The following is a 20,282-nucleotide window of genomic DNA, read 5'->3' on the forward strand; positions in this document are numbered from 1 at the left end:
AACAGAAAGAAAAGGAACCAAACAGCTGGGATCATTCTAAATCAGAGGGGACTCAGCAAAAAAGTGATGTCTTTAAGCTCCTTTTAAAAACAGAGAATGATGTGGAAGCACATAGATTGAGAGGAAGCTCATTCCATAACCTCGGGCTCCATGTGGAAATGACCCTCCTGTCACACAGGAGCGTTTGGAGCATCGCGTCACCAACAGAGAGGTGTTATTTGCGCGCAGTATCCTGTAAGCAGGCAACCATAGAAGATGTTTGGCCAGATATTCTGGACCCAAGATATAATGGTATTGGTGTTTTATGCAGTGCACACGAAACAGGACATGGTTATTCACTGGCAGCCAGCGCATAGTTCTTCTGGCTGAGGAGACAGGGACCGCCCAGCTCAGGCCCATCACAATGCGTACAGCATTATTCTGGACAACCTGTAATCAGAATAATTCCCCTTTGGTTACCCCCAGCAGAAGGCTAGCACAATAGTCCAGCTTGGCCCCTATGAATGCGCCGGCAATCATGGCACAGTTGGTGAAGCTCAAAAAGGGCAGAAGCTGGGCTAAAAGTTTGAGGTAGTAAGAGGTACAGGAACTAGGCTGCTCTCATGGGCTTTTATGGACAAGTTCTGTTCAAGGGAGTCCCCAAGTCTTAACCTTAAGTTGTGTTTTAATCGGACATCCTGCTATGTTGAACTGGCAGTATTCCTGGCTGAGTTTCAGTAGTTGGGGAGCTGTACCCACAACCATAAATTGTCTTCTAGTAGTTGAATGCTATTCTATTCACCTGCAACCATGTTTGTATCTCCCCATAGAAACAGTTAAGAGCATTGGAATCAGTGATCTAGTCACCCGACAGTGGCACAAGGCACTGCGTATCATCAGCATAATTAGCATAAATTATCTTTGCTGCATCCATTTGTTTAAATAGTGGGAGCATGAAGATATTAAACAACGTTTGTGATACGCAGAAACCCTGCGGCATGCCACAGGAGACCCGGACCTCTTCTGCCAGTGAGTCCTGAAAGAAGACTCTCGCAGTGGTCTGATAGAAATGATTGAACCCATCTTGCTGTTGCAGTGGAAAAATGTGCCGTGCTACATAGTCTGTCCACAAGGATGGAATGATCCACAATATCAAATGCTGCGGACAAATCTAGTAGCAGCAGTAGAGCTGTGTTCCTTTTGTCAAAGATGTTAAACATATTGGTCTTCAGGTCACGAAGAGTTGACTCAGCGCTGTTGTCTCATCGGAAGCCCGATTGTTTTACACCCAGAACCTTATTTCAAAGTAGAAATTCTTTGATTTGTAGTTGTGCTACTTTGTCAAGTTTTTTCAGCAAGTAAGGAACGTTCGTAACAGGCCAGTAATATCCTGGCACGTTCTAGTCCGGAGTGTTTTTATTAGTAGGGGAAATCCATGCCTTTTTGATGTTGGTAGGGACGATACCTTCTTTAAAGGAAAGGTTTATGAATTTAGCAATTAGATGGGCAAGTTGGTTGCCACATTCTTTAACTGTTGAGGTGGGACAGACATCCCCCTTACAATTAGTTTGTTTTAATTGACTGATTACCTTAAAGAGGTATTGCTCGGTAATGGGTTGAAATTCAAATTTGGCAAAGTCCATATTGGGGCATGCTGATGGAGGGAGTCACATTAGCTCCGACCCCAGAGTTGGTTTTGATTGCAAGGTGTTTTTTGTATGTTCTCTATTTAGTTCATCATAGCCTGCTGGATAGATGTATACCAACTAGAATCTTTAACCATTTGTGAATGAACTGTGCAGGGATCCTCCAGTTCTTTGAGATGTTTAAATACTTCCTCTGAACTGGAGGCTGCTCCACAGATTCTTTGATCATAATAGCATTTTTTTTTTTGCATCCGAATAGCCTTTTTATATGCTTTTGTAGAGTTAGAGTAGATAATTTGATCTTCTGCTGAATGTTTCTTTTCCACTGTTTCAATGCCCTGAACTTAGATGTTTGTAAAGTATGAATATCGGGAGAGAACCATTTTTTGTTTGGTCTGTCTTTAGACAGATGTGTTTTCAATGGGGCCAGGTGATTGGTGGCTCTTTCAATGGTATCACAGTAAGCTATTGCAAGCTCCTCCGCATTGTTAAGTCAGTCTAAGTTGTTAATAGTGGCAGCTATAAAAGGGACCATATTGTCTGGGGTCAGTTTGCACAGGTTTTTATAAGTCATCCAGATCTTCTCTGATGTATTTCTCTGGCAACTAGGAAAAGGCATGCTCCAGTCCAAGAGGTAATGATTCGACCAGGGCCAAGGGTTACACCCCAGGTTAGTAGTGGGGATATTCTGGGTGAGCATCCAGTCCAGGATTCTGCCCTTAACATGGAAGGGCGTCCCAACATGTTGAGTAAAGCCTAGATCACCAAATGTTTTGTGGACTAGTGTCGATTGGGAATCCGATGTGTTATCATAGCCCAGATTGAAGTCACCCAAAATCAATGTTTTAGATTTAGGTTTAAGGCTGTCTGCAATTAGGTCACTGAGATTACTCAGAAAATCGGGCATGCTCTGAGGTGGCATATAGATGAGGAAGATGTTTACTGTCTCATTAGGATTTATTTGTAACTTAGCCCATAGTAGTTTGCAGTCTGCCAAGCAGATGTTGTCAATGTTCCTAATATGTAGCAAGTTATGGTATAATGGGGCTACCCCTCCACCAGTCCCTTTGCTATGATCTGTTCTCAGAATATTGAACTCTGTGGGCCGGGCGAGTGTTAAAGGGGTCCCAAAGCCTCATGTAGCCAGGATTCCGTATTAGCACAGAAGTTAATTTCATGAGTGTTAATGTAGTCGGCTACATCCATTGAATGTTTGATGAGAGATTGTGTATTTAGGAGCATACATTTTAGTGCGTCCACGTGTCTCGAATCATTATCAGCAGGAACTACTTGTACATCATTACTGTTATAAGAAGTAGCTACTGGCGTAGATGTAGTGGGGATAAGAGGCTTAGCGGCCTCCGCAGACTCCGGCATTGTGGACCGTGTGGGTGGCAATAGAGGTTCAGACATAGGAGAGGTTACCTGCTCCATGGGAATGAATCCCATATCAGCATTTATCCTTGTGCTCCCAGTTGATCTGGTCTGCCACTTTGTGCCCACCATAGCAGCTGTATCCCTCAGCATGAAGAGTCTAGTGCCGGACGCTGCAACAAGGTGAAAACCGGGGCCTCTGCTCACGCGCCGGACCTAACGTGCTGCTAAGGGATCTAAATAGCTTCTAGGCCACCAGGGAAATGTAGTTTTTAAGGAGCTACATGCTGAGTACAGCGAACAATAGATGTCTTGGCAAAAAATAACCTTTGAATCTAGAGGGAGTAAAATAATACTGTGCAACTCCGACAAGGTCACAAGCTAAAGTGATACAAATGGATTGTGCAGACAAAAAGTTCTTCCTCATGGACAAAATTAAGCAAGATCAGTCAGACAAAGCCCCACAGAAAAATCAATGCAACAATGATGCACACGGGGGAAAGTATGCTTTAAGTAGGTGGAAACCGGCCTTTGCTTATCTGCCGGCACTGAAGTGCTACTAAGGGATCTAAATAGCTTCTAGGCCACCAGGGAAATGTAGTTTTAAAGGAGCTACACGCTGAGTACAGAGAACAATAGATGTCTTGGCAAAAAATAACTTTTGCATCTAGAGGGAGTAAAATAATACTGTGCAACTCCGACAAGGTCACAAGCTAAAGTGATACAAATGGATCGTGCAGACAAATAAGCAAAATCAGTCAGATAAAGCTCCACAGGTAAATCAATGCAACAAAATTGAGAAGAGTCGATCACGAAGGTTCGATACGTACCGAAGACTACACATCCACTCCTTCAAAGGCGGTCGGGTTGATTCCTTCGTCGTCAAAACCATTGATGTTGAAGCCATCAATGTCTTCAACTGAGTTGTTTAAGGATTACAGACGCTTCCAAGAAAGGACTTTTTTAAGTCCATGGGTTTGATTTTTGAGGAGTAGGAACTCCCAATGTGCCTGAGGAGTTAATCTCTGAAGAGTCCATTTTACAGCACCTTGTAGATTCCTTGAAAGATGATAGTGGGCTAGATACCTCTGTTGAGGTTGATTGCCACACCAGATCCTTCTACACATTCAGATGCTTCATACAGGTCTGTTATGAGTAAGGTAACAGAATATCTGGACTGGGGAATACCTGTTGCCATATATGAGCAGGATGACCGGACAGATATTTTGTATAAAGGTCCTTCAAAGGACTGTGTCCTACCGTTCCATACAGCCTTGAGGAACAGAGTGCTGGAGAATTTGAAGAAACCAGACACTACTCCAGCTGTTAATAAATACTTCACAAGGAAGTACAGTCACTCTGCTGTGGATCCTAATTTTCTATCAAAACATCCTACTCCTGAATGTTTAGTGGTCGAAGCGGCTACTTCTACCTCTAGGGCAGCTGCTTACCCTACAATCCCTCCGCATAGGGATGCAAAAGAAATGTAACACCTTGGGGAACAGGGTGTTTTCAGCAAGCAGCTTGGCATTAAAGTCCATTGATGCCATATGTGCTTTAGCAAAGTACACATTTACTTTATGGGAGGTGACAGCAATGGCTGCAGATAACATACTCAAAGGTGAGGAAAGGGAAGGTTTCCTGAACATCATAAAGGAAATGCATGGATGTGATGTTCCCATCATAACAGTCTGGTTTGGACTCAGCAGATAGTGTCAGTCGGACAATGGTAGCGAGCACTTTCTCAAAAAGATTTGCTTGGTTGCAAAGGTCTGGATTTGCTCCAGATATTCAAGCAGGACTTATGGATATATCCTTTGATGGCTCCCAGCTTTTTATCTCAAAGGCTGATGAGAGCTTGGAAATGTTTGAGTCCTCTTATGCAGCGTCTAAGTCGTTGAGTGCAGCGATATGTCAACCGCAGCAGAAACAAGCGACCTCCCACAGTTGGAGGGGTCGTTCTTTTCATTAATATTTGTCTGTTGGAAGGACAAAAATGCACAGTTAACGAAGGACCCTTGTGGTGGAAGAGGACGTGAGGGTAAGCCCACTCTCAGAGCCACAACCTCTTTGCTCTCCAGGACATCTGCAGCACCAAAACCTCTATGAGGCCTTAGTCCCCAAGACAACAGTGGGGGGAGATTATCAGCCTGTTGCAGAAAAGTGCAATCGAATGGGCACCTGTCACAAAGAGGAACCAAGGATGGTACTCCCCTTACTGTCAAAATTACTTTCTAATTCCCGAAAAGGATGTGGGACTGGGACCCAATCTGGACTTGAGATGCTTAAACAATTTCCTCGGGAAGGACAAGTTCAAGATGGTCCCTCTTTTTCAAATCCTCCAGGCCCTTCCTCTCCAGGATTGGATGATGTCACTCGATCTTCAGGATCCTTGCTTCCATGTGCCCATACAGGAAGTACCTGAGGTTCGCCATTGGCAGTTCTCATTTTCAATTTTGGGTTCTTCCATTCGGGCTTACCTCCACCACGAGGGTCTTCACCAAGTTGATGGCGGTGATGGCAGCAATTGTTAGGAGGGGAGGGATTCAGGTCTACCCCTACCTAGATGATTGGCTGATCAGAGCTTGTTCTCCTGAACAGGCTCTAAAACATCTCACTGTCACTTGCCACTCCCTCCAGAAGCTGGGCTTCTCCCTCAATTTCAAGAAGTCCCACATGATACCTTCCCAAAAGCTTCAGTTTATTGGAGCAATCCTGGATGCTTCCGCAGGGAAAGCTTTGCCACCCGAGGTGAGGGTTCAGCACATCGTGCAGGTTATCATGAAGTTTCAGAATGCCCAACGTCTACCAGCCTTCAATTTTGAGGTTGCTCAGTCTCATGGCATCCTGGATTTTCCTATTGCCAGAGGCCCGTCTGAGGATGAGATCCCTTCAGTGAGCCCTTAGATCCTTAGTTACAATTCTCAGACAGGATGACTGACCTTTTTCAGTTCTCGAACAAGGTTGTGCAGGAGCTCCTGTGGGGGGCCTGCAAAGAGAATGTGCTGAAGGTAGAGCCTTTTTGGCAACCATCGCCGGAGGTCACAGTAGTTACAGATGCCTCGCTCACAGGTTGGGAGCTCATATGAACGATCTGACAATCAACTGTGTTTGGTCTCCATCGGAGTCCACACTTCACGTCAAACCTTTGATGCTGAGGACAATCAGACTAGCACTGATGGCCTTTTTGCCCTCTGTTCTGGGGAGGAACATCCTGATGATGGACAACTCAGTGGCCATGCATTACCTCGGAGATGTAGGGTCACTACCACTGTGCATAGAGGCAATGCAGTTCTGGTTTTGGGCACTGCCAGAAGGAATCTCTCTGTCTGTCATTCACCTAGCCGGAGAGGAGAACACGCTGGTGGACGCTCTGAGCAGGCAGATCTCGCACTTGTGGGAGTTAGCTCAGAAAGTCCTTGTAGAGATCTTTGCCCTCTGGGGAACCCCTCAAGTTAATCTGTTTGTGTCCAGTGTCCAAAGGAAATGCAACCTGTTTTGCTCCAGGGAATTTCTTCAGAGAGGTGCTCTGGGGGATGCATTTGTGGTGCAATGGGGATTTCCACTTCTGCATATGTTCCCGCCAGTCCCTGTCGTTGCTCATGTCATCAGGAGGTTGAGAAAGTTTGCGAAATCTATGATCCTGACTGTTCCGGATTGTGCCAGAAGGATCTGGTTCCCAGGCCTTCTAGACATGTCCATCTGATCTCCGACCCATCTTCCTCAAAGTGCAGATCTGCTCACTCAGGAGGGAGGTTGCATTCTTCACCCAGAAATCGGAACCCTGAACCTTCACTCCTGGTTTCTGAAAGGTTAAGATACAGAGTTTGGGACCTCCCGGAAGACCTAACGGAGGTGTTGCTTTCAGCCAGAATATCAACAACTGAAGGTCTGTACCACTGCTATTGGAACAAGTTTTGCAGCTGGTTGCTTGTGATACACATTCAGTGTTGTCCTTTTTGCTGCTTTTACCCCATTAAGGGCTTTAGGTTTCTACTGCAAAGGGATATCTGGTGGCGATATCCATCCTTAAGTGCTCGCTGGAATAGGTTCTTATTTTAAAGTTCCCATTCAGTTCTTGAAGGAACTAACAAAAATGTTTCCTCCTGTTCCATTTATTGTCCCAGTTTGGGATCTTAATCTTTTTTTTAAAAATCCTAATGGGAGCTCCTTTTGTAATTCTCCATACGTGTCCTTTAAGGATATTGACTCTTAAGACTGTCTCTTTGACAGCGATCACTTCAGCCCGCAAAGTAAGCCAGCTTCAGGCCTTGTCTTGCAAACCTCCTTTTATGATCAACTACCAGGAAAAAGTGGTGCTGAGGGTTCGCCCCTATTTTCTGCCTAATGTGATTTCTGAATTTCACCTGGCACAGAAGATTGTTTTGCCTACTTTATATACACCTCCTTAGCCTTCTAAGGAGGAAGAGAGGCTACACCGCTTGGATCTCAAAAGGGCGTTGAGTTTCTACAGCCACAGGTTTGCCAAAATCAGACATGAATACCAGCTCTTTGTTGGGTATACTGGTCACAGGCTGAAACACGCTGTTATCAAACAGACCTTATCCTGTTGGATTATCTTATGTATCACTGAATGCTACAAGTTAGCAGGTAAGGACGGCCCTACTAGTTTGATAGCACATTCCACTAGAGGAGTAGCTGCTTCTTTGGTTCTTCACAGGGGAGTGCCAGTACAGCGCATTTGTAGTGCTGCAACTTGGTCTTCACTTCATTCCTTTTCCAAGCATTACTGCCGGTATTTGGTATCGGCTCAGGAGGCAACGTTTGTAAAGGCTGTCCTACACAGCATAAATGAAAAATAAATTCTTCTTTCCCACCTCCATTTTACATACTGCTATGGGAGGTGTCTTTCAAAGAGGAGGAATGCATGGAAAGACAATCCATTAGAAGAACAAATTACTTCTCCCTGGTAATGTTCTTTCTGGTGGATGTTCCTCTCACATATTCCTCATTGCCCTCCCAACCTACCCCTCTATCTTTGGTCAAATTTTAAATTTTCTTCAAACTTCCCCTCTTTCAACGCTGAGGTTGCTGATAACATTTGAGACGGCTGTGCATAGAAAGGGGGAAAACAGAACTGAGGCAACAGGCGCCGCGATTACTACTTATACCAGTGTCGACGTCCTAGTCGGGAGCGCAATGGAAGCTGCCACGGAAGATCGAGTTGATGAGTTGCACACAGTAAATCGGAGAATATCAAAGATGAGGAATAGATGGGAGGAGCACCCATCAGAAAGAACATTACCAGGGGTAAGTAATTTGTACAACTAGTGGAACTGTAAGAGAACTTAGAGCTGTAGATATTTATAGATGTCATCGGACACAGTTCTTCCCATTTATACTTATTAAACACAATGCTGTTAGAAATTGCACGTTATCGATTGTTTTGTTGAAAGTTTGTTATCTCAACTTCTTGCACCAGCTTATTAAGTGGAAAAAGAGAGGAGTAATGAAACGTGGCCAGGCAGCTTGCAGCACGGCACACGCCTTTTTCAAGGAGCCAGCTCACGTTGGTGCGATTCTAGAATTTGAGGCAATTTCTGGGGGAAAAGGAAATCTGATGATGCGGTCTGACCAGTCCCATCTGGGGCCCTGTGTGCATCACAAATGCACTGTCTTGAGCCTTTATAGTAATCATGTTGAGTTTTTGTTCGAATAGTTTGTATGAAATGGAAAATTCTATGCCATTCTCAGGCTTGTGGCAGACAAACTGACTGAACCAATGCTTGATGGAATGTAAACATTTGAGTAGTCCAAATCGAGAGCCACTATGGACATTGATGAGTTTCACTCTGGAATTAAACATGGGGCTGTTTGTAAACTGGCTTTCCCTGATCCCAGATTTAATATTTTTGATAGTTTTCCTACTCGAAAGCTGCTTTGCTTGCCTTAGAAAGCCTTCATCGTAAGCTATCCTCCTCCTGTCTGTAAAACTGAAAATGTCTGGCTGGCTCCACAGGGTGCTTGAGCATCGGAAAACAGTTCCATGTCGTTTCATCATGGGATGTTTTTTTGCAGGGTTTTTTACTGTGGATGTTTTAGTGAAAAAACTCATCGAATTTTTTTATTTTTGGACTGGGGTACCAGCCAAGACCCCCATTCCCTTTAATTTTTTATACATTCCTGAACACCCACACACCATATATATATTTTTCTCCCCCCCTAAAAATTTAGATGAGTTTTTTTCCACTAGAAAAGCCACAGTAAAAAACCTTGCGAAAAAACATCCTGCGATGAAAGGACGTCGTACACCGCACTTTAGCTCTCTGCCAGAGATAGATATCAGGATAGATATTAAAGGGATCCTGGTGTCTCTCAGTTTCTATGTGATGTAGAACAAGTGGATCATAGCAAAAGCTTTGTTATAGTCCGCCATTTTATATAGGCGAGTAAAGCTGTTTAAGTTGGGGGAAAGAGTTGTTGAATCTTGCTTTTAAGAGCTTCTTTTGTTTCCATCTTGGTACACTGATGAGTTTTCCACTTTTCTTATTAATTATAAATGCCTGTGTTATTTTTGTTGTCATTCTTATTATTTTTATTAATGCTTTTGGTTGTTACTTTTTGTGTGTTTAAAGAATGTGACCTTGATGGTTTGCGAGGCTCAGTTTATGATGATAATTTTTCATCAAGGCCGCTTTCATAATAAGCATTGTCACAGCTATTAGGTGTGGCTTTGCAAATGCAAAGGGTAAGATTTTTAGAATATTTTTTTGTGTGTAGCCATCCAAGGGGAAAGTCTTAGCGACTACAATTTAAAGGTCACACCTTGTGGTTTTGCGAATGCCTTTATTGATTTGGAAGCCACCATCTAGAAAGCACGTTATCCAAATCTGTCTCTGCGGTCATCTATTTTCAATTTAGAAAATGTCTTTCATTCTGGGTTTTATACATGTCTAAAATAACTATGGAATACATTCAAAACAATTGTTTTTTTTCCCCTCCAGGCAAACTGAACAACCAAGACAATTACAATAACTTTGCCAACAACAACCCTGGGAATCCACGTCTCTCCCCTCTTCCCAACCTCACAGTCGTGCTACCTCTGGTTCAAATCAAGCAGCCCGTGACATTGGGCACTATCACGAAACGCACGGGGTAAGTGCTGTGCTTTACTGTTATCATCAGTGAGTCCAAGCGCAGAAACACACAGCCTCATCGCCAATACCCATTGGGTGTTATCAGTGAGGTTGATTTGAGGTGCTGAGTTCCTTCATACATACATTGCGCACTGAAGCGGTCTTGTGGTCGGCCTCTGCACATTTAAAAAACGAATGATAAAGTAAACTTCAAGTTGGCCCTATGGTCATATCAGTCATGTCACAAGTGCGTTAAAATAGGCTTTGTGCCTTTGCCGCATGACCATTGGTGCAATGGTTGCCGGAGGAACTAGATCTGCGGTCTTTGGATCGGCACAGTCAAAGGATTCAGGTGCATTTCAAAGGTTCCGCGCTCCTGTGGATGAAGGCCTTAATGTGTGCTGTGCACTACAGCGTTGTCAGTGGATTGCACGCTTTAGAAGCAACATTCACTGGGTTTTTCTTTTCAGTCGGCCAAGTACTTGTGGGTTATTATTGGCCAAGAAGACATTGCCTGTCTGGCATAATGTAGCATAAGGCTGCAATGGGGGCCTTTATTGGGCATGGAGGGACATTTGACTTCTCTAGGGGCATTTTGAATCCAAAATGTACTGAAACATGAAGCCGCAACTTGATGTACGATACGCTTGTTATTGTTGCCTTTATAAAACAGCAATACAATATACTTTAGTGATGGAACAGTAGTAAAGCGTGTAATGGATAGCTGCCAAGTAGTACAATGTCGGGGGTAATGCCTTCAGCCAGTCCCGGTTTTGCACACTGCATGCTGGGGCTTTTATTTTCCTTCTTTACATTGACAATATGGGTCTCCAAGTCCCAGGCGGAAATGTGCAAAACCTGACTGAAGGTGGAACATGTGACAATGTCAAAGTTTTGGTAACCACATTTTGGCGCGCACTGGCTCACTACTACCTCTTCCAATTACCTGAACGTCTCTTTAAAAACGGAAGATGGTCTGTAAAAGTAAGCCTACATTTAATGTTGACATCTGCACCTCAAGCACTACCTTCCCGGCCTCACACCATACAGGCCAGATGCCGAAAAACTTAATCTAAAACACTGCAGGGACTACACAGTATTGGCTATCTATAACTATAACCTTGCAGACTGTGTTAAATCCTTACTCAATGTAGTCACTAGTCAGTATCTATGGAGCAGTTTTAAACAGCTAGCTTTTACTGGGCTGTCTTTTGGGTTTCTCCATATATGCAAATCAAGTGTGATGTTATCATTTACAATATTGACAGGAGAGCCTGACAATAGGGCAGCATTGACCTGCTCGTGAATAAATCTATTGCTATAAAAAGTCACTGCGGGGTCTCTATGTACCGAAGGTGAAAAACATCCATTGAGCGATAAATGTGCTTTAGAAGTTCTTAGGGGCAGTAATATGATATATATCTCCTGAAGGCTACAGTCCATATTTCATGTATGCTACTCCAATCATTGTTTCATAACAAAATGCACATACAGCTCGGTGTAATGGCAAAGAAATCGGGAAACTGTGGAACGTGCTTTGGCACAACATATCTCCATTGGTGTTCTTCTGCTGTAAAATGTCTGACTTTCTTTATTGCTTTATTAATTTGAATGCTGGTTAGGTGCCCACGATACCTTCTCACCTGCAGCGTCTGTGTATTGGAGTCAGTGAGCCTCTGTCAGGACTGGTGGCTTACATTGCGAGCTGTCTTCCACTGGCCCCTATCCATCCACATCCCCCGGAATAGACACAGGACTGCTTCCTATGATGCACAGCCTGCATTGCTGCAGGCTATACCTTTCCTGTGCATCCCAATGCCTCTTCTCTGACAGAACTCCACTTGCCTCTCTCTCTTCTGCACCTCTCCGAGAATGCACACATGCTTAACTCATAGCGCTGAGCATTCTTTCCTCTCCTGTCTTTTCTGCTTCAGTTTCCTGCCTTTCATCTCATCTTTTTTCCACAGTATTTTTCTTTTCTGGCTCCGCTTGAATGACACTCTGGTGTGCTGTTTAATTTCATTCATGGTCCTTTTTGATGTTTAAGAAGAAGAACGGTTAATCGAATGTGCATTGTGCTTTTTTGAAATGGACTATTCCAGGATGTCGACAGTGTTTGCACCTTCCTTTTTAATTATGTATGATTTATTTGGGTCAGGATTTGGTGACACATATCATCGGCTATGCTTTCTATAGGTAGCAATGTGCTAGCGATGTGCAATGTAGCTTCCTAAGGTTCATCTTCCATTATGAACTGGAGAATTGCAACCTTCCAAGTCCTTGCAGTTACCTCTGCCCGGAAACACCCACCCACCACCACCCGCTTTTTTTTTTTGACTAGACTGCCCTGTTATTTCTTTCACTGCTACATTGCTCTTATTGGCTACAGCCAAGAACTTCAATTTTAAGCCTTTTTTCTTTTTAGTGAGGGTAGTAGGTACTCGTAAACTGGTCCTTATCTGTTTCAAATTATTGTGTGGTTTTGCCACCAAGTGTTTTCATGCTCATGTCCTCCTTATACCTTATCCCTCAGTTACTTTTCTGTGGAACCACAGTTCTTCGTCCTACTTTTTTCCTGATTGGAAAGTCTGGCCAGTGTCACGCAGGCCGTTCTTCAGGGAGTTAGTGGCCAGCTGGAATCAACTACCTGGATGAAACCCTCCTGTGACTACGTGATTCCACTGCTCAATGAAAATTACCCCTGCTAATTGTAAAGGGAGTCTTGATTCTGTTAAAGACTAGGAGGCGAGCATTATGCTTCAACTTCGTTTATTCATTCTTCAGCAGTTTCACCAACAAAACATAAGAAAACTGAAAAAGTCTTCCCTTCATCCCTTTTCTTTTCTTAAAACTACAAATCCCACTGTCTCTGTAGTCCTGTTAGTGTCAGTCCAGTTTATGCACCGCATCCCTTAAAACATTTACAACTATGTCCAACCAACACTCCACTTTGCTGCTTCGTGGATGTGGCACTCGGCTACTTACAGGTTTTGCTGCCTACGAATCCTCACAACTCAATTATTCTTCAGATCTTCCCCTGGGGATCATATAAACAACATCAGGTGGAGTCCTTGTACTGTCACATGCCATTTTTAGCCTAAGTGTGATTTCTGAATTTAGGTGAACCCCTTAGGCTAAAAATGGCATGTGCAAATAGACAAAAAGGGGTTCACCTAAATTCAGAAGTCACACTTAGGCTAAAAATGCCATGTGCAAATAGACAAAGTGTGACTTCTGAATTTAGGTGAACCCCTTTGTCTATTTGCACATGCCATTTTTAGCCTAAGTGTGACTTCTGAATTTAGGTGAACCCCTTTGTCTATTTGCACATGCTATTTTTAGCCTAAGTGTAATTTCTGAATTTAGGTGAACCCCTTTGTCCACTTGCACATGCCACTTTCAGCCTAAGTGTGAACTCTGAACTCAGGTGAACCCCTTTGTCCACTTGCACATGCCATTTTTTAGCCTAAGTGTGATCTCTGAATTTAGGTGAACCCCTTTGTCTATTTGCATATGCCAAACCGTACAATGCACCTTAGTAAGAGCCAAACAGCCACCCTACCGTACCTCCTCATACCTCTATTACACCTTACCATCTTTATTGCTGCATAACCATGCACCCTGTAAAAAATGCACCCTGTCCAACCCCAGAAAGAAACCCCAGACTATGAGCCAGACTACCCCGCCTCTACAAGCCCATCTACCACAATGAGACCCAACTTGCAACACACTATAATCCAGCTGAACCACACCACACCCTGCTACAACTCCACCCAACCCAAACTCATCCCTATAACTATCCAGGGCACTCCCAATACTACCACTATATCCGGAGCTCTGATCAACGCTAGATCGCTAGTTGCCCACGCCACAGAAATAGCAGACACCTTATCCTCAAACAACTTCGACCTCCTAGCTATCACTGAATCATGGCTGCACGAAGCAGCAGGCACAGCACTTTCAATAGCCATTCCAGAAAATTACCAAATAATCAGAATAGACAGGCCCAACAACAGAGGAGGTGGCCTAGCCATTATAGCTAAAACAAACCTCGAGCTAAGACCACTGCCTCAATCACCTCTCAAATCCTGCGAACTCCTAGTAGCCAAACTACCCATCTCCAACTGTCGCACCCTAACCATTTATCTAATATACAGGCCACCTGGCCCCATTGGCTCATTCGAAGCAGACCTATCCAGCCTCCTAGCCAACAACATAAGACACCACCCAAATATTATTGCTAGGCGACTTGAATCTAGGATTAAACGACCCTGACGACAAACCAGCACAAGCCATAGCTAACATGCTAGATGAACACAGCCTAATCCAAAGAGTGCTCACCCCCACTCATAATAAAGGTAGGACCTTGGACTGGATAGCCACTCTGAACTGCGACACCATCATCACCAAAATCACCCCCCAACACTAGACAGACCATCACCTCATTGACTTCACCTTATTTCTCAATAAAGAAGTCAACAAATAAAAAATCATGGCACCACCACCACCTACTAGAGCAAAAAAAAACATATGCCCTGACAATCTCCTACCACTAATACTGCCAACCCTCAGTTCTCTTTCCGATAACCTAAATCCAGAGTGTCTAGTAGAAAACTATAACGATGCCATAAAGAAAGGACTAGACATCATTGCCCCTCTTAAACTGCAAAAGAGCAAACAGCAAGCCCACCTAAACACCTGGTTCACCCCACATCTGAAAGAACTTAAATTTCACAAAAGAAAACTCGAAAGCCAATGGCGCAATTCCCCTACAGAAGAGAACAAATTACAACTTAAACTTTGTGCAAACAACTATAAAAAAGAAATTCTTCTCACTAAAAAGAAACTATTTAATGAAAGAATCAAAAAATCACACTAGAGAACTATTTGCCATACTAAGGGAACTAGAATCCCCCATATCCCCACCAGACAATATAATTACGCACAAAGTATGGTGCACCAGCGTCCAAAACGCCCTAATTAACAAAATCAAAACTCTCCAAACTAAATTCGCACTGAAAAAAGACTGCCTCACCACCAATTAAGCATCTCCCAGCAACCACGCCAAAATAACCAACCCTCCAGACCAGAATCTCTTCAGATTCACCAAAATATCTATCCCAGAAACAGAAAAAGTTATAGCCTTACTTAAACCATCTAACTGCAAAGGCGACAACCAACTGCCCTCCCCAGATAATCAAGGATGCTGCTAGGGACCTAACCCCCTTTATAACCAAGCTGATCAATGCATCCTTCTCCTCCAACACCATACCAAGTAACCTCAAAGAATCCTGGGTCCTGCCTCTCCTCAAGAAGCAAACCCTAGACCCTGCTATTCCCACCAACTACAGGCCCATCACCACGGTGCCATTCCTGTTAAAGATAATAGACAGAGTAGCATACCTGCAAATTCAGCAATATCTTGAAACTCACAAACTATTAGGCACCCCCCAATCGGGCTTCAGACCACAGTACGGTACCGAGACAGCCTTAATCGATCTAAAAAAAAAGATCAATGAGATTAACGACAAAGGCAACACCGCCATGTTACTCCTCCTCGACCTGTCGGCAGCATTCGACCTGGTGGATCACGCAGTCCTGTGTGAACACCTGGCCTCAGCTGCCCACTTCTCAAAAGAGGCTATAGCCTGGATCCAATCATTCTTGGACAACCGAACAATGAGGGTCTTCTCTACACTAGCCTCAGCAGACCCCATTAAAATAACTTGTGGGGTACCCCAGGGCTCCTGCGTTTCTCCCACCCTCTACAACATCTTTACCAAGCCCTATTTGACAAGTTGGACAGACTGGGTGTCTCATATACCAATGATGCAGATGACACCCAGATCCTCATACCCCTTTCGGGCAACTTCATTGCAGATACGGCCTTGGTAAACAAAATATATCTCATCATTCAGGCATGGATGGCCACACACGGCCTATGCCTGAATGATGAGAAAACCGAAATCCTGCTCCTCGGATCCAATACTAATCTTAAAAAACTCAATTCCAACTATAAGGCCTTCAACCTTGATGGCAACACCATCACAGTGGCCAAAACAGTGAAAACGCTAGGCTTTCACCTTGATGCATCCATGTCACTAAAAAAACAAGTCAACTCACTAGCATCCTCCACCGCCTACACATGCAAGCTAATCAGGGCAAGTAGAGCCTTTCTCACCCAAGCTAGCTGCATCATCATAGCCAACGCCCTAATATTATCCACACTGGACTATTGCAATGCCATGTACCTAGGAGCCAACAAATACATAACCAACAAACTACAGACACTACAAAACAATGCTCTCAGAACAGCCCTCAACCTACCCTCTAAGGAACACATATCCAACAAAAGGAGAGAATACAAATGGCTCAAAATCTCCGACCGCATCTCTCTCAAACGGCATCACTCACTTACAAATGCTTAAACAACGCAGCCCTCCCTATCTCGCATGCAGAATAAAGAAAAAAACCTCCACCCGCCCCACCAGATCGATCAACTCCTACTGCCTACAGGTACCCAATTTCAGACTAAAGAAAACCGGCGGCAGTAGCTTCCCTGTCTTGGCAGCCCAATACTGGAACGCCCTCCCACTCAACATTAGGACAGACCAATCCTACTATAGCTTCAGGCGAAACCCCCTCACCTGGTTGCGGGCCAATGATCACGACTAACCCTGCCATCTCATCTGCCCATGCCGCTGTTCTAACCTGACTGCCATGCACAGCTTTAAATATGTAAATATGTAAGTACAATATGTAAGTGCAACCCCTATGTACAGCACTAAATATGCAAATATGTAAGCATCCGTTTAACTATATGTATATATGTACACACCACGCAATGTAATGCTATGCCTCGTTTTTCTTTTCTGTTCTTCGCATGTGTGCCTTATCATGTAACTAAGCTTTTAAGTAATCCTATCTTTCTGCCCTCTGTTGCGCCCTGTTACCATTGGGTTTTGCGTGCCATACTAAATAAACAAACAATAGGTTTTAGACTGTTGCTTTGGTCAAATGTTGGTACATTTCTGTTTCATAGTACGGTAGCTGGAAGATTGAGGATTTGTTAAAAATAGGGTTGTGTTTTTTGTTGGCCACATTTGGGATCCTTTTGAGTTATGATTAGGGTGTCTCACTTGGAGGCAATGACCCATTAAGAGTAGGCATCATTTCTGGGAGTTGCTGGGAGTGGGTGGTGAACAGTCCTTAACCAAGACACCATTTTAATTTGCACTGACCCTCACCTTTTTTAAATATAGTGTTTGTTTTAGTTATATGCTTAGGACAACTAGGCATGTATCCAACCTTACTCAAAACCAGTATAAACATAAATGAAGAATCAGTAGTAACTTTACCTCGTGTCTTGGGACTGACTGCTTGACCTCCCACAAAGTTGACCATAATAGTTCCGGATCTTCATTCAAAATTGTGGGATTCAGAGAAAAGAAACAATTCAAGAGTATCAATTAGGGTGGCGGCGGCCATCTTTACTAAATGAGGTAGAGTCACAGTTCCACAAACATGGGCAAGTGTTTTTCTCTCAATAGTATCTCACTTGCACTTTTTCAATCAAACCGTTTTGCTTCCTCATTTCATCACAGAACAACACAGCAATATTAACTGCAGTCCCATTGCCGCTTTCTCAACTCCTCTCTCTTCTTTACCAAAACATTCCCACACAGTTCAGGCTAGTGTGGAACTCTGTGGCGCATCCATTCTTCACAGCCCAAACCCTCTAGAATACAGTTCCATTGTCACCAATGTTTATCATCAGTGTATAGCTCCATGCCAGTTGCCCTTAACACCTCTTTCAGAATGATGTCAAACCTGTTGGGTTTCCTGTTGATCCCTGCTGCAATTTTCTACTCTTACAAAATCAAAGGTTCTGAATGCATGATCATTCCCCCTAATCTAGACAATGCATCAGTCTTCCCTTATCTGCTTTCTGGCCAGCATGCAACAATAAACTGAAATCTGGAGAAGAACAACATCCAGAGAGAAGCCTGTGGTTACATTATTTCATTGTCCTAAGGAATCCTAAATTCTTATGTTTGGTCCACACTTCCTGGCACTATATGTTCCTCGGATAATGTTGCCATTGCACAAATGCTTCCTCGATGCCCAATAACTCTGTCAACAATAGTGTTTTGTTTTCAGGGAGAGAGATGTTCTGCAAAAGAATGCAATTGGTTGAATCTTTGTTAGACCCCTTGTCTCTTTGTGAAAGTATGGTGCCAATGATTGTTTCTGTGGCAACAATATCTACTATAACTGGGAAGCATAACCTCATATGCTGCAGGATGGCTGCTGATGTAAAGGTCTTCTTTAACCAGGTAAATGCATGTTCCTTCCCGTGTCCCAACACAAACTTCAATGCTTTCTTGGGCAACAGGTTAATGGGTTCTACATTTGCTTGAAAATTGTATATGAATTTCTTGTAAACATATATAAATGCGTAAACCTCTGCACCTCTTTCATGGAACTGGGAGCTGGCCATTTTAGTTACACTTTCACTTTCTGTGGATCAAATTCCGTGGAACACTAGAAAGGGCACCTCATCAACTTCAAATTGGCACTTTTCTAACTTTGTAAGCAACATGTGTTTTGTAATCTGCTCAAGACCTCTCTCACATGATCTGGGGGCTAGTTCAATAGGATAGTAATATTTCCTTTGTGGCATTAACTGTTCTGTGTCCTTTCCGAAGAACACATGTCTACAGGCTGTAGTGTTCACTATACCACTCTGAGGTGAAGGCTACGTTCTGTTCCCTCCATTTAATGCAAGGTGGTGATTCCTGAGCCAAGATGTTCATAGGATGATTGGGACATCTGGTGAGTGTATGATATCAAAGCACATTTCTTCTAGATTCCCTGCATGGGTTACTGTAATTAATGACTTTATTTCCCTGCATACTTCCCTGGATGTTAAGTCTCCCCGTCTGAATGGGTTCTGGCCAGGCATTTGGTGCTGCTTGAAGTTGTTGGAATCCAGCAGTATTAGCAACTAAATTCCTGGAGCCCTGTCTTCATTTTAAGATTTCCATATGAGCAGTTTATATGCATCATGCAACCATCCTTTTTCGAAAATTAAAGGTGTTGCCCAAACTAGAGTTTCTTTACACTGAAGTGATAGCATAAAGGCTACTTTGTCTCCCCGGAAATCAGCTGTTGTGATTTGCCATACAGTGCAACTCCCATAGGGTTAGGAAACTGGTAAACATCTTGGGATCCCATGGACGTTTTTCTGGGGTGGCACCCCCTATTGCCTGGTGTGATGACTTCTACAGAGTCATTACTAATTCCCCGACAAAGATATCCTCCCATGTGGCCATGGGATGGCAGCCACTACCTGATCCTGACCCTGGTGTTATGAGGGACAATCACGTGGGAGGAGATGGCGGTAGGGGAACGTGCTAACCCCATAGAGAGGAGGAATGCATAATTCCTAACATTTTGATTGCGTATTGATATCATGGGTTATTTATAACGCGCTTAATACCCAGAGATTTCTAAGCATGGACCGGAGATCGAACCTGTGTTGCTCCGTGTCGTCTTGCTTCCAAGGCGAGCATGTTGCCGCTGAGCTATCCTCCCGAGATTATTGGGAATATTTTATTATTAGGAATTACTGGGAATATTGTCATTATACGGGCCCTTCTCATTTTAAACCCCCCAAACCTTTTCTTGAAAAACCCACTAAGCAAAACATTATTCATACTTCATACACATATAACACTCCTTTAACATCTCCTGTCTCTAATGATTCTTTGAACGGAAGTGCTGAACAATATCACATTGGAAGTCACAGAAGGTCTATGAACTCCAACTCCCAGAAAGCCTCAGGTACTGAGACGAGGAAGAGGTGAAGGAGTTAGTGCTGTTCAAGAGAAAAACCAAGTTAAACATACAGTCTAGTTGTTTTGAGGAGGCCTGAGTGAGCAGGACATTTAAATATGGTGTCCCCTTTAAAAATGAGAGACCCGAAAGAGAAGATGCAAGACAAGCAGAGCTGCAGTAGACAGCAGTGCGGGGAAGGACCGTGCTGGAAGGATCAGGCTTTTTCACTCTGCTGCCCACAAGTGTTCCATACCTTCGGGGTGTAAGGCCAGAAGGGACACTGCAGGCACACACAGAGAGCCACTGAACAGCCGGCAACCACAGCAGAGCTACAGCGGTCGTCTTG

The 20,282-nt window shown here is 43.7% G+C and overlaps 1 protein-coding gene across 4 annotated transcripts in view; it reads left to right on the plus strand.

The window, feature by feature from the left end:
• Positions 1 to 20,282, plus strand: part of BCAS3 (BCAS3 microtubule associated cell migration factor) — a 3,943,855-nt gene that overhangs the window by 3,214,199 nt on the left and 709,374 nt on the right. For all 4 annotated transcript variants that reach the window (XM_069615076.1, XM_069615077.1, XM_069615079.1 and 1 more), the window contains one exon: positions 9,965 to 10,115. In XM_069615076.1, the coding sequence (XP_069471177.1) occupies positions 9,965 to 10,115 (151 nt within the window). The remainder of the gene's footprint in view (positions 1 to 9,964; positions 10,116 to 20,282) is intronic.

The sequence above is a fragment of the Ambystoma mexicanum genome, chromosome 9 (genome assembly GCF_040938575.1).
Source record: "Ambystoma mexicanum isolate Mex_15411 chromosome 9, UKY_AmexF1_1, whole genome shotgun sequence".
NCBI classification, from domain to species: domain Eukaryota; kingdom Metazoa; phylum Chordata; class Amphibia; order Caudata; family Ambystomatidae; genus Ambystoma; species Ambystoma mexicanum.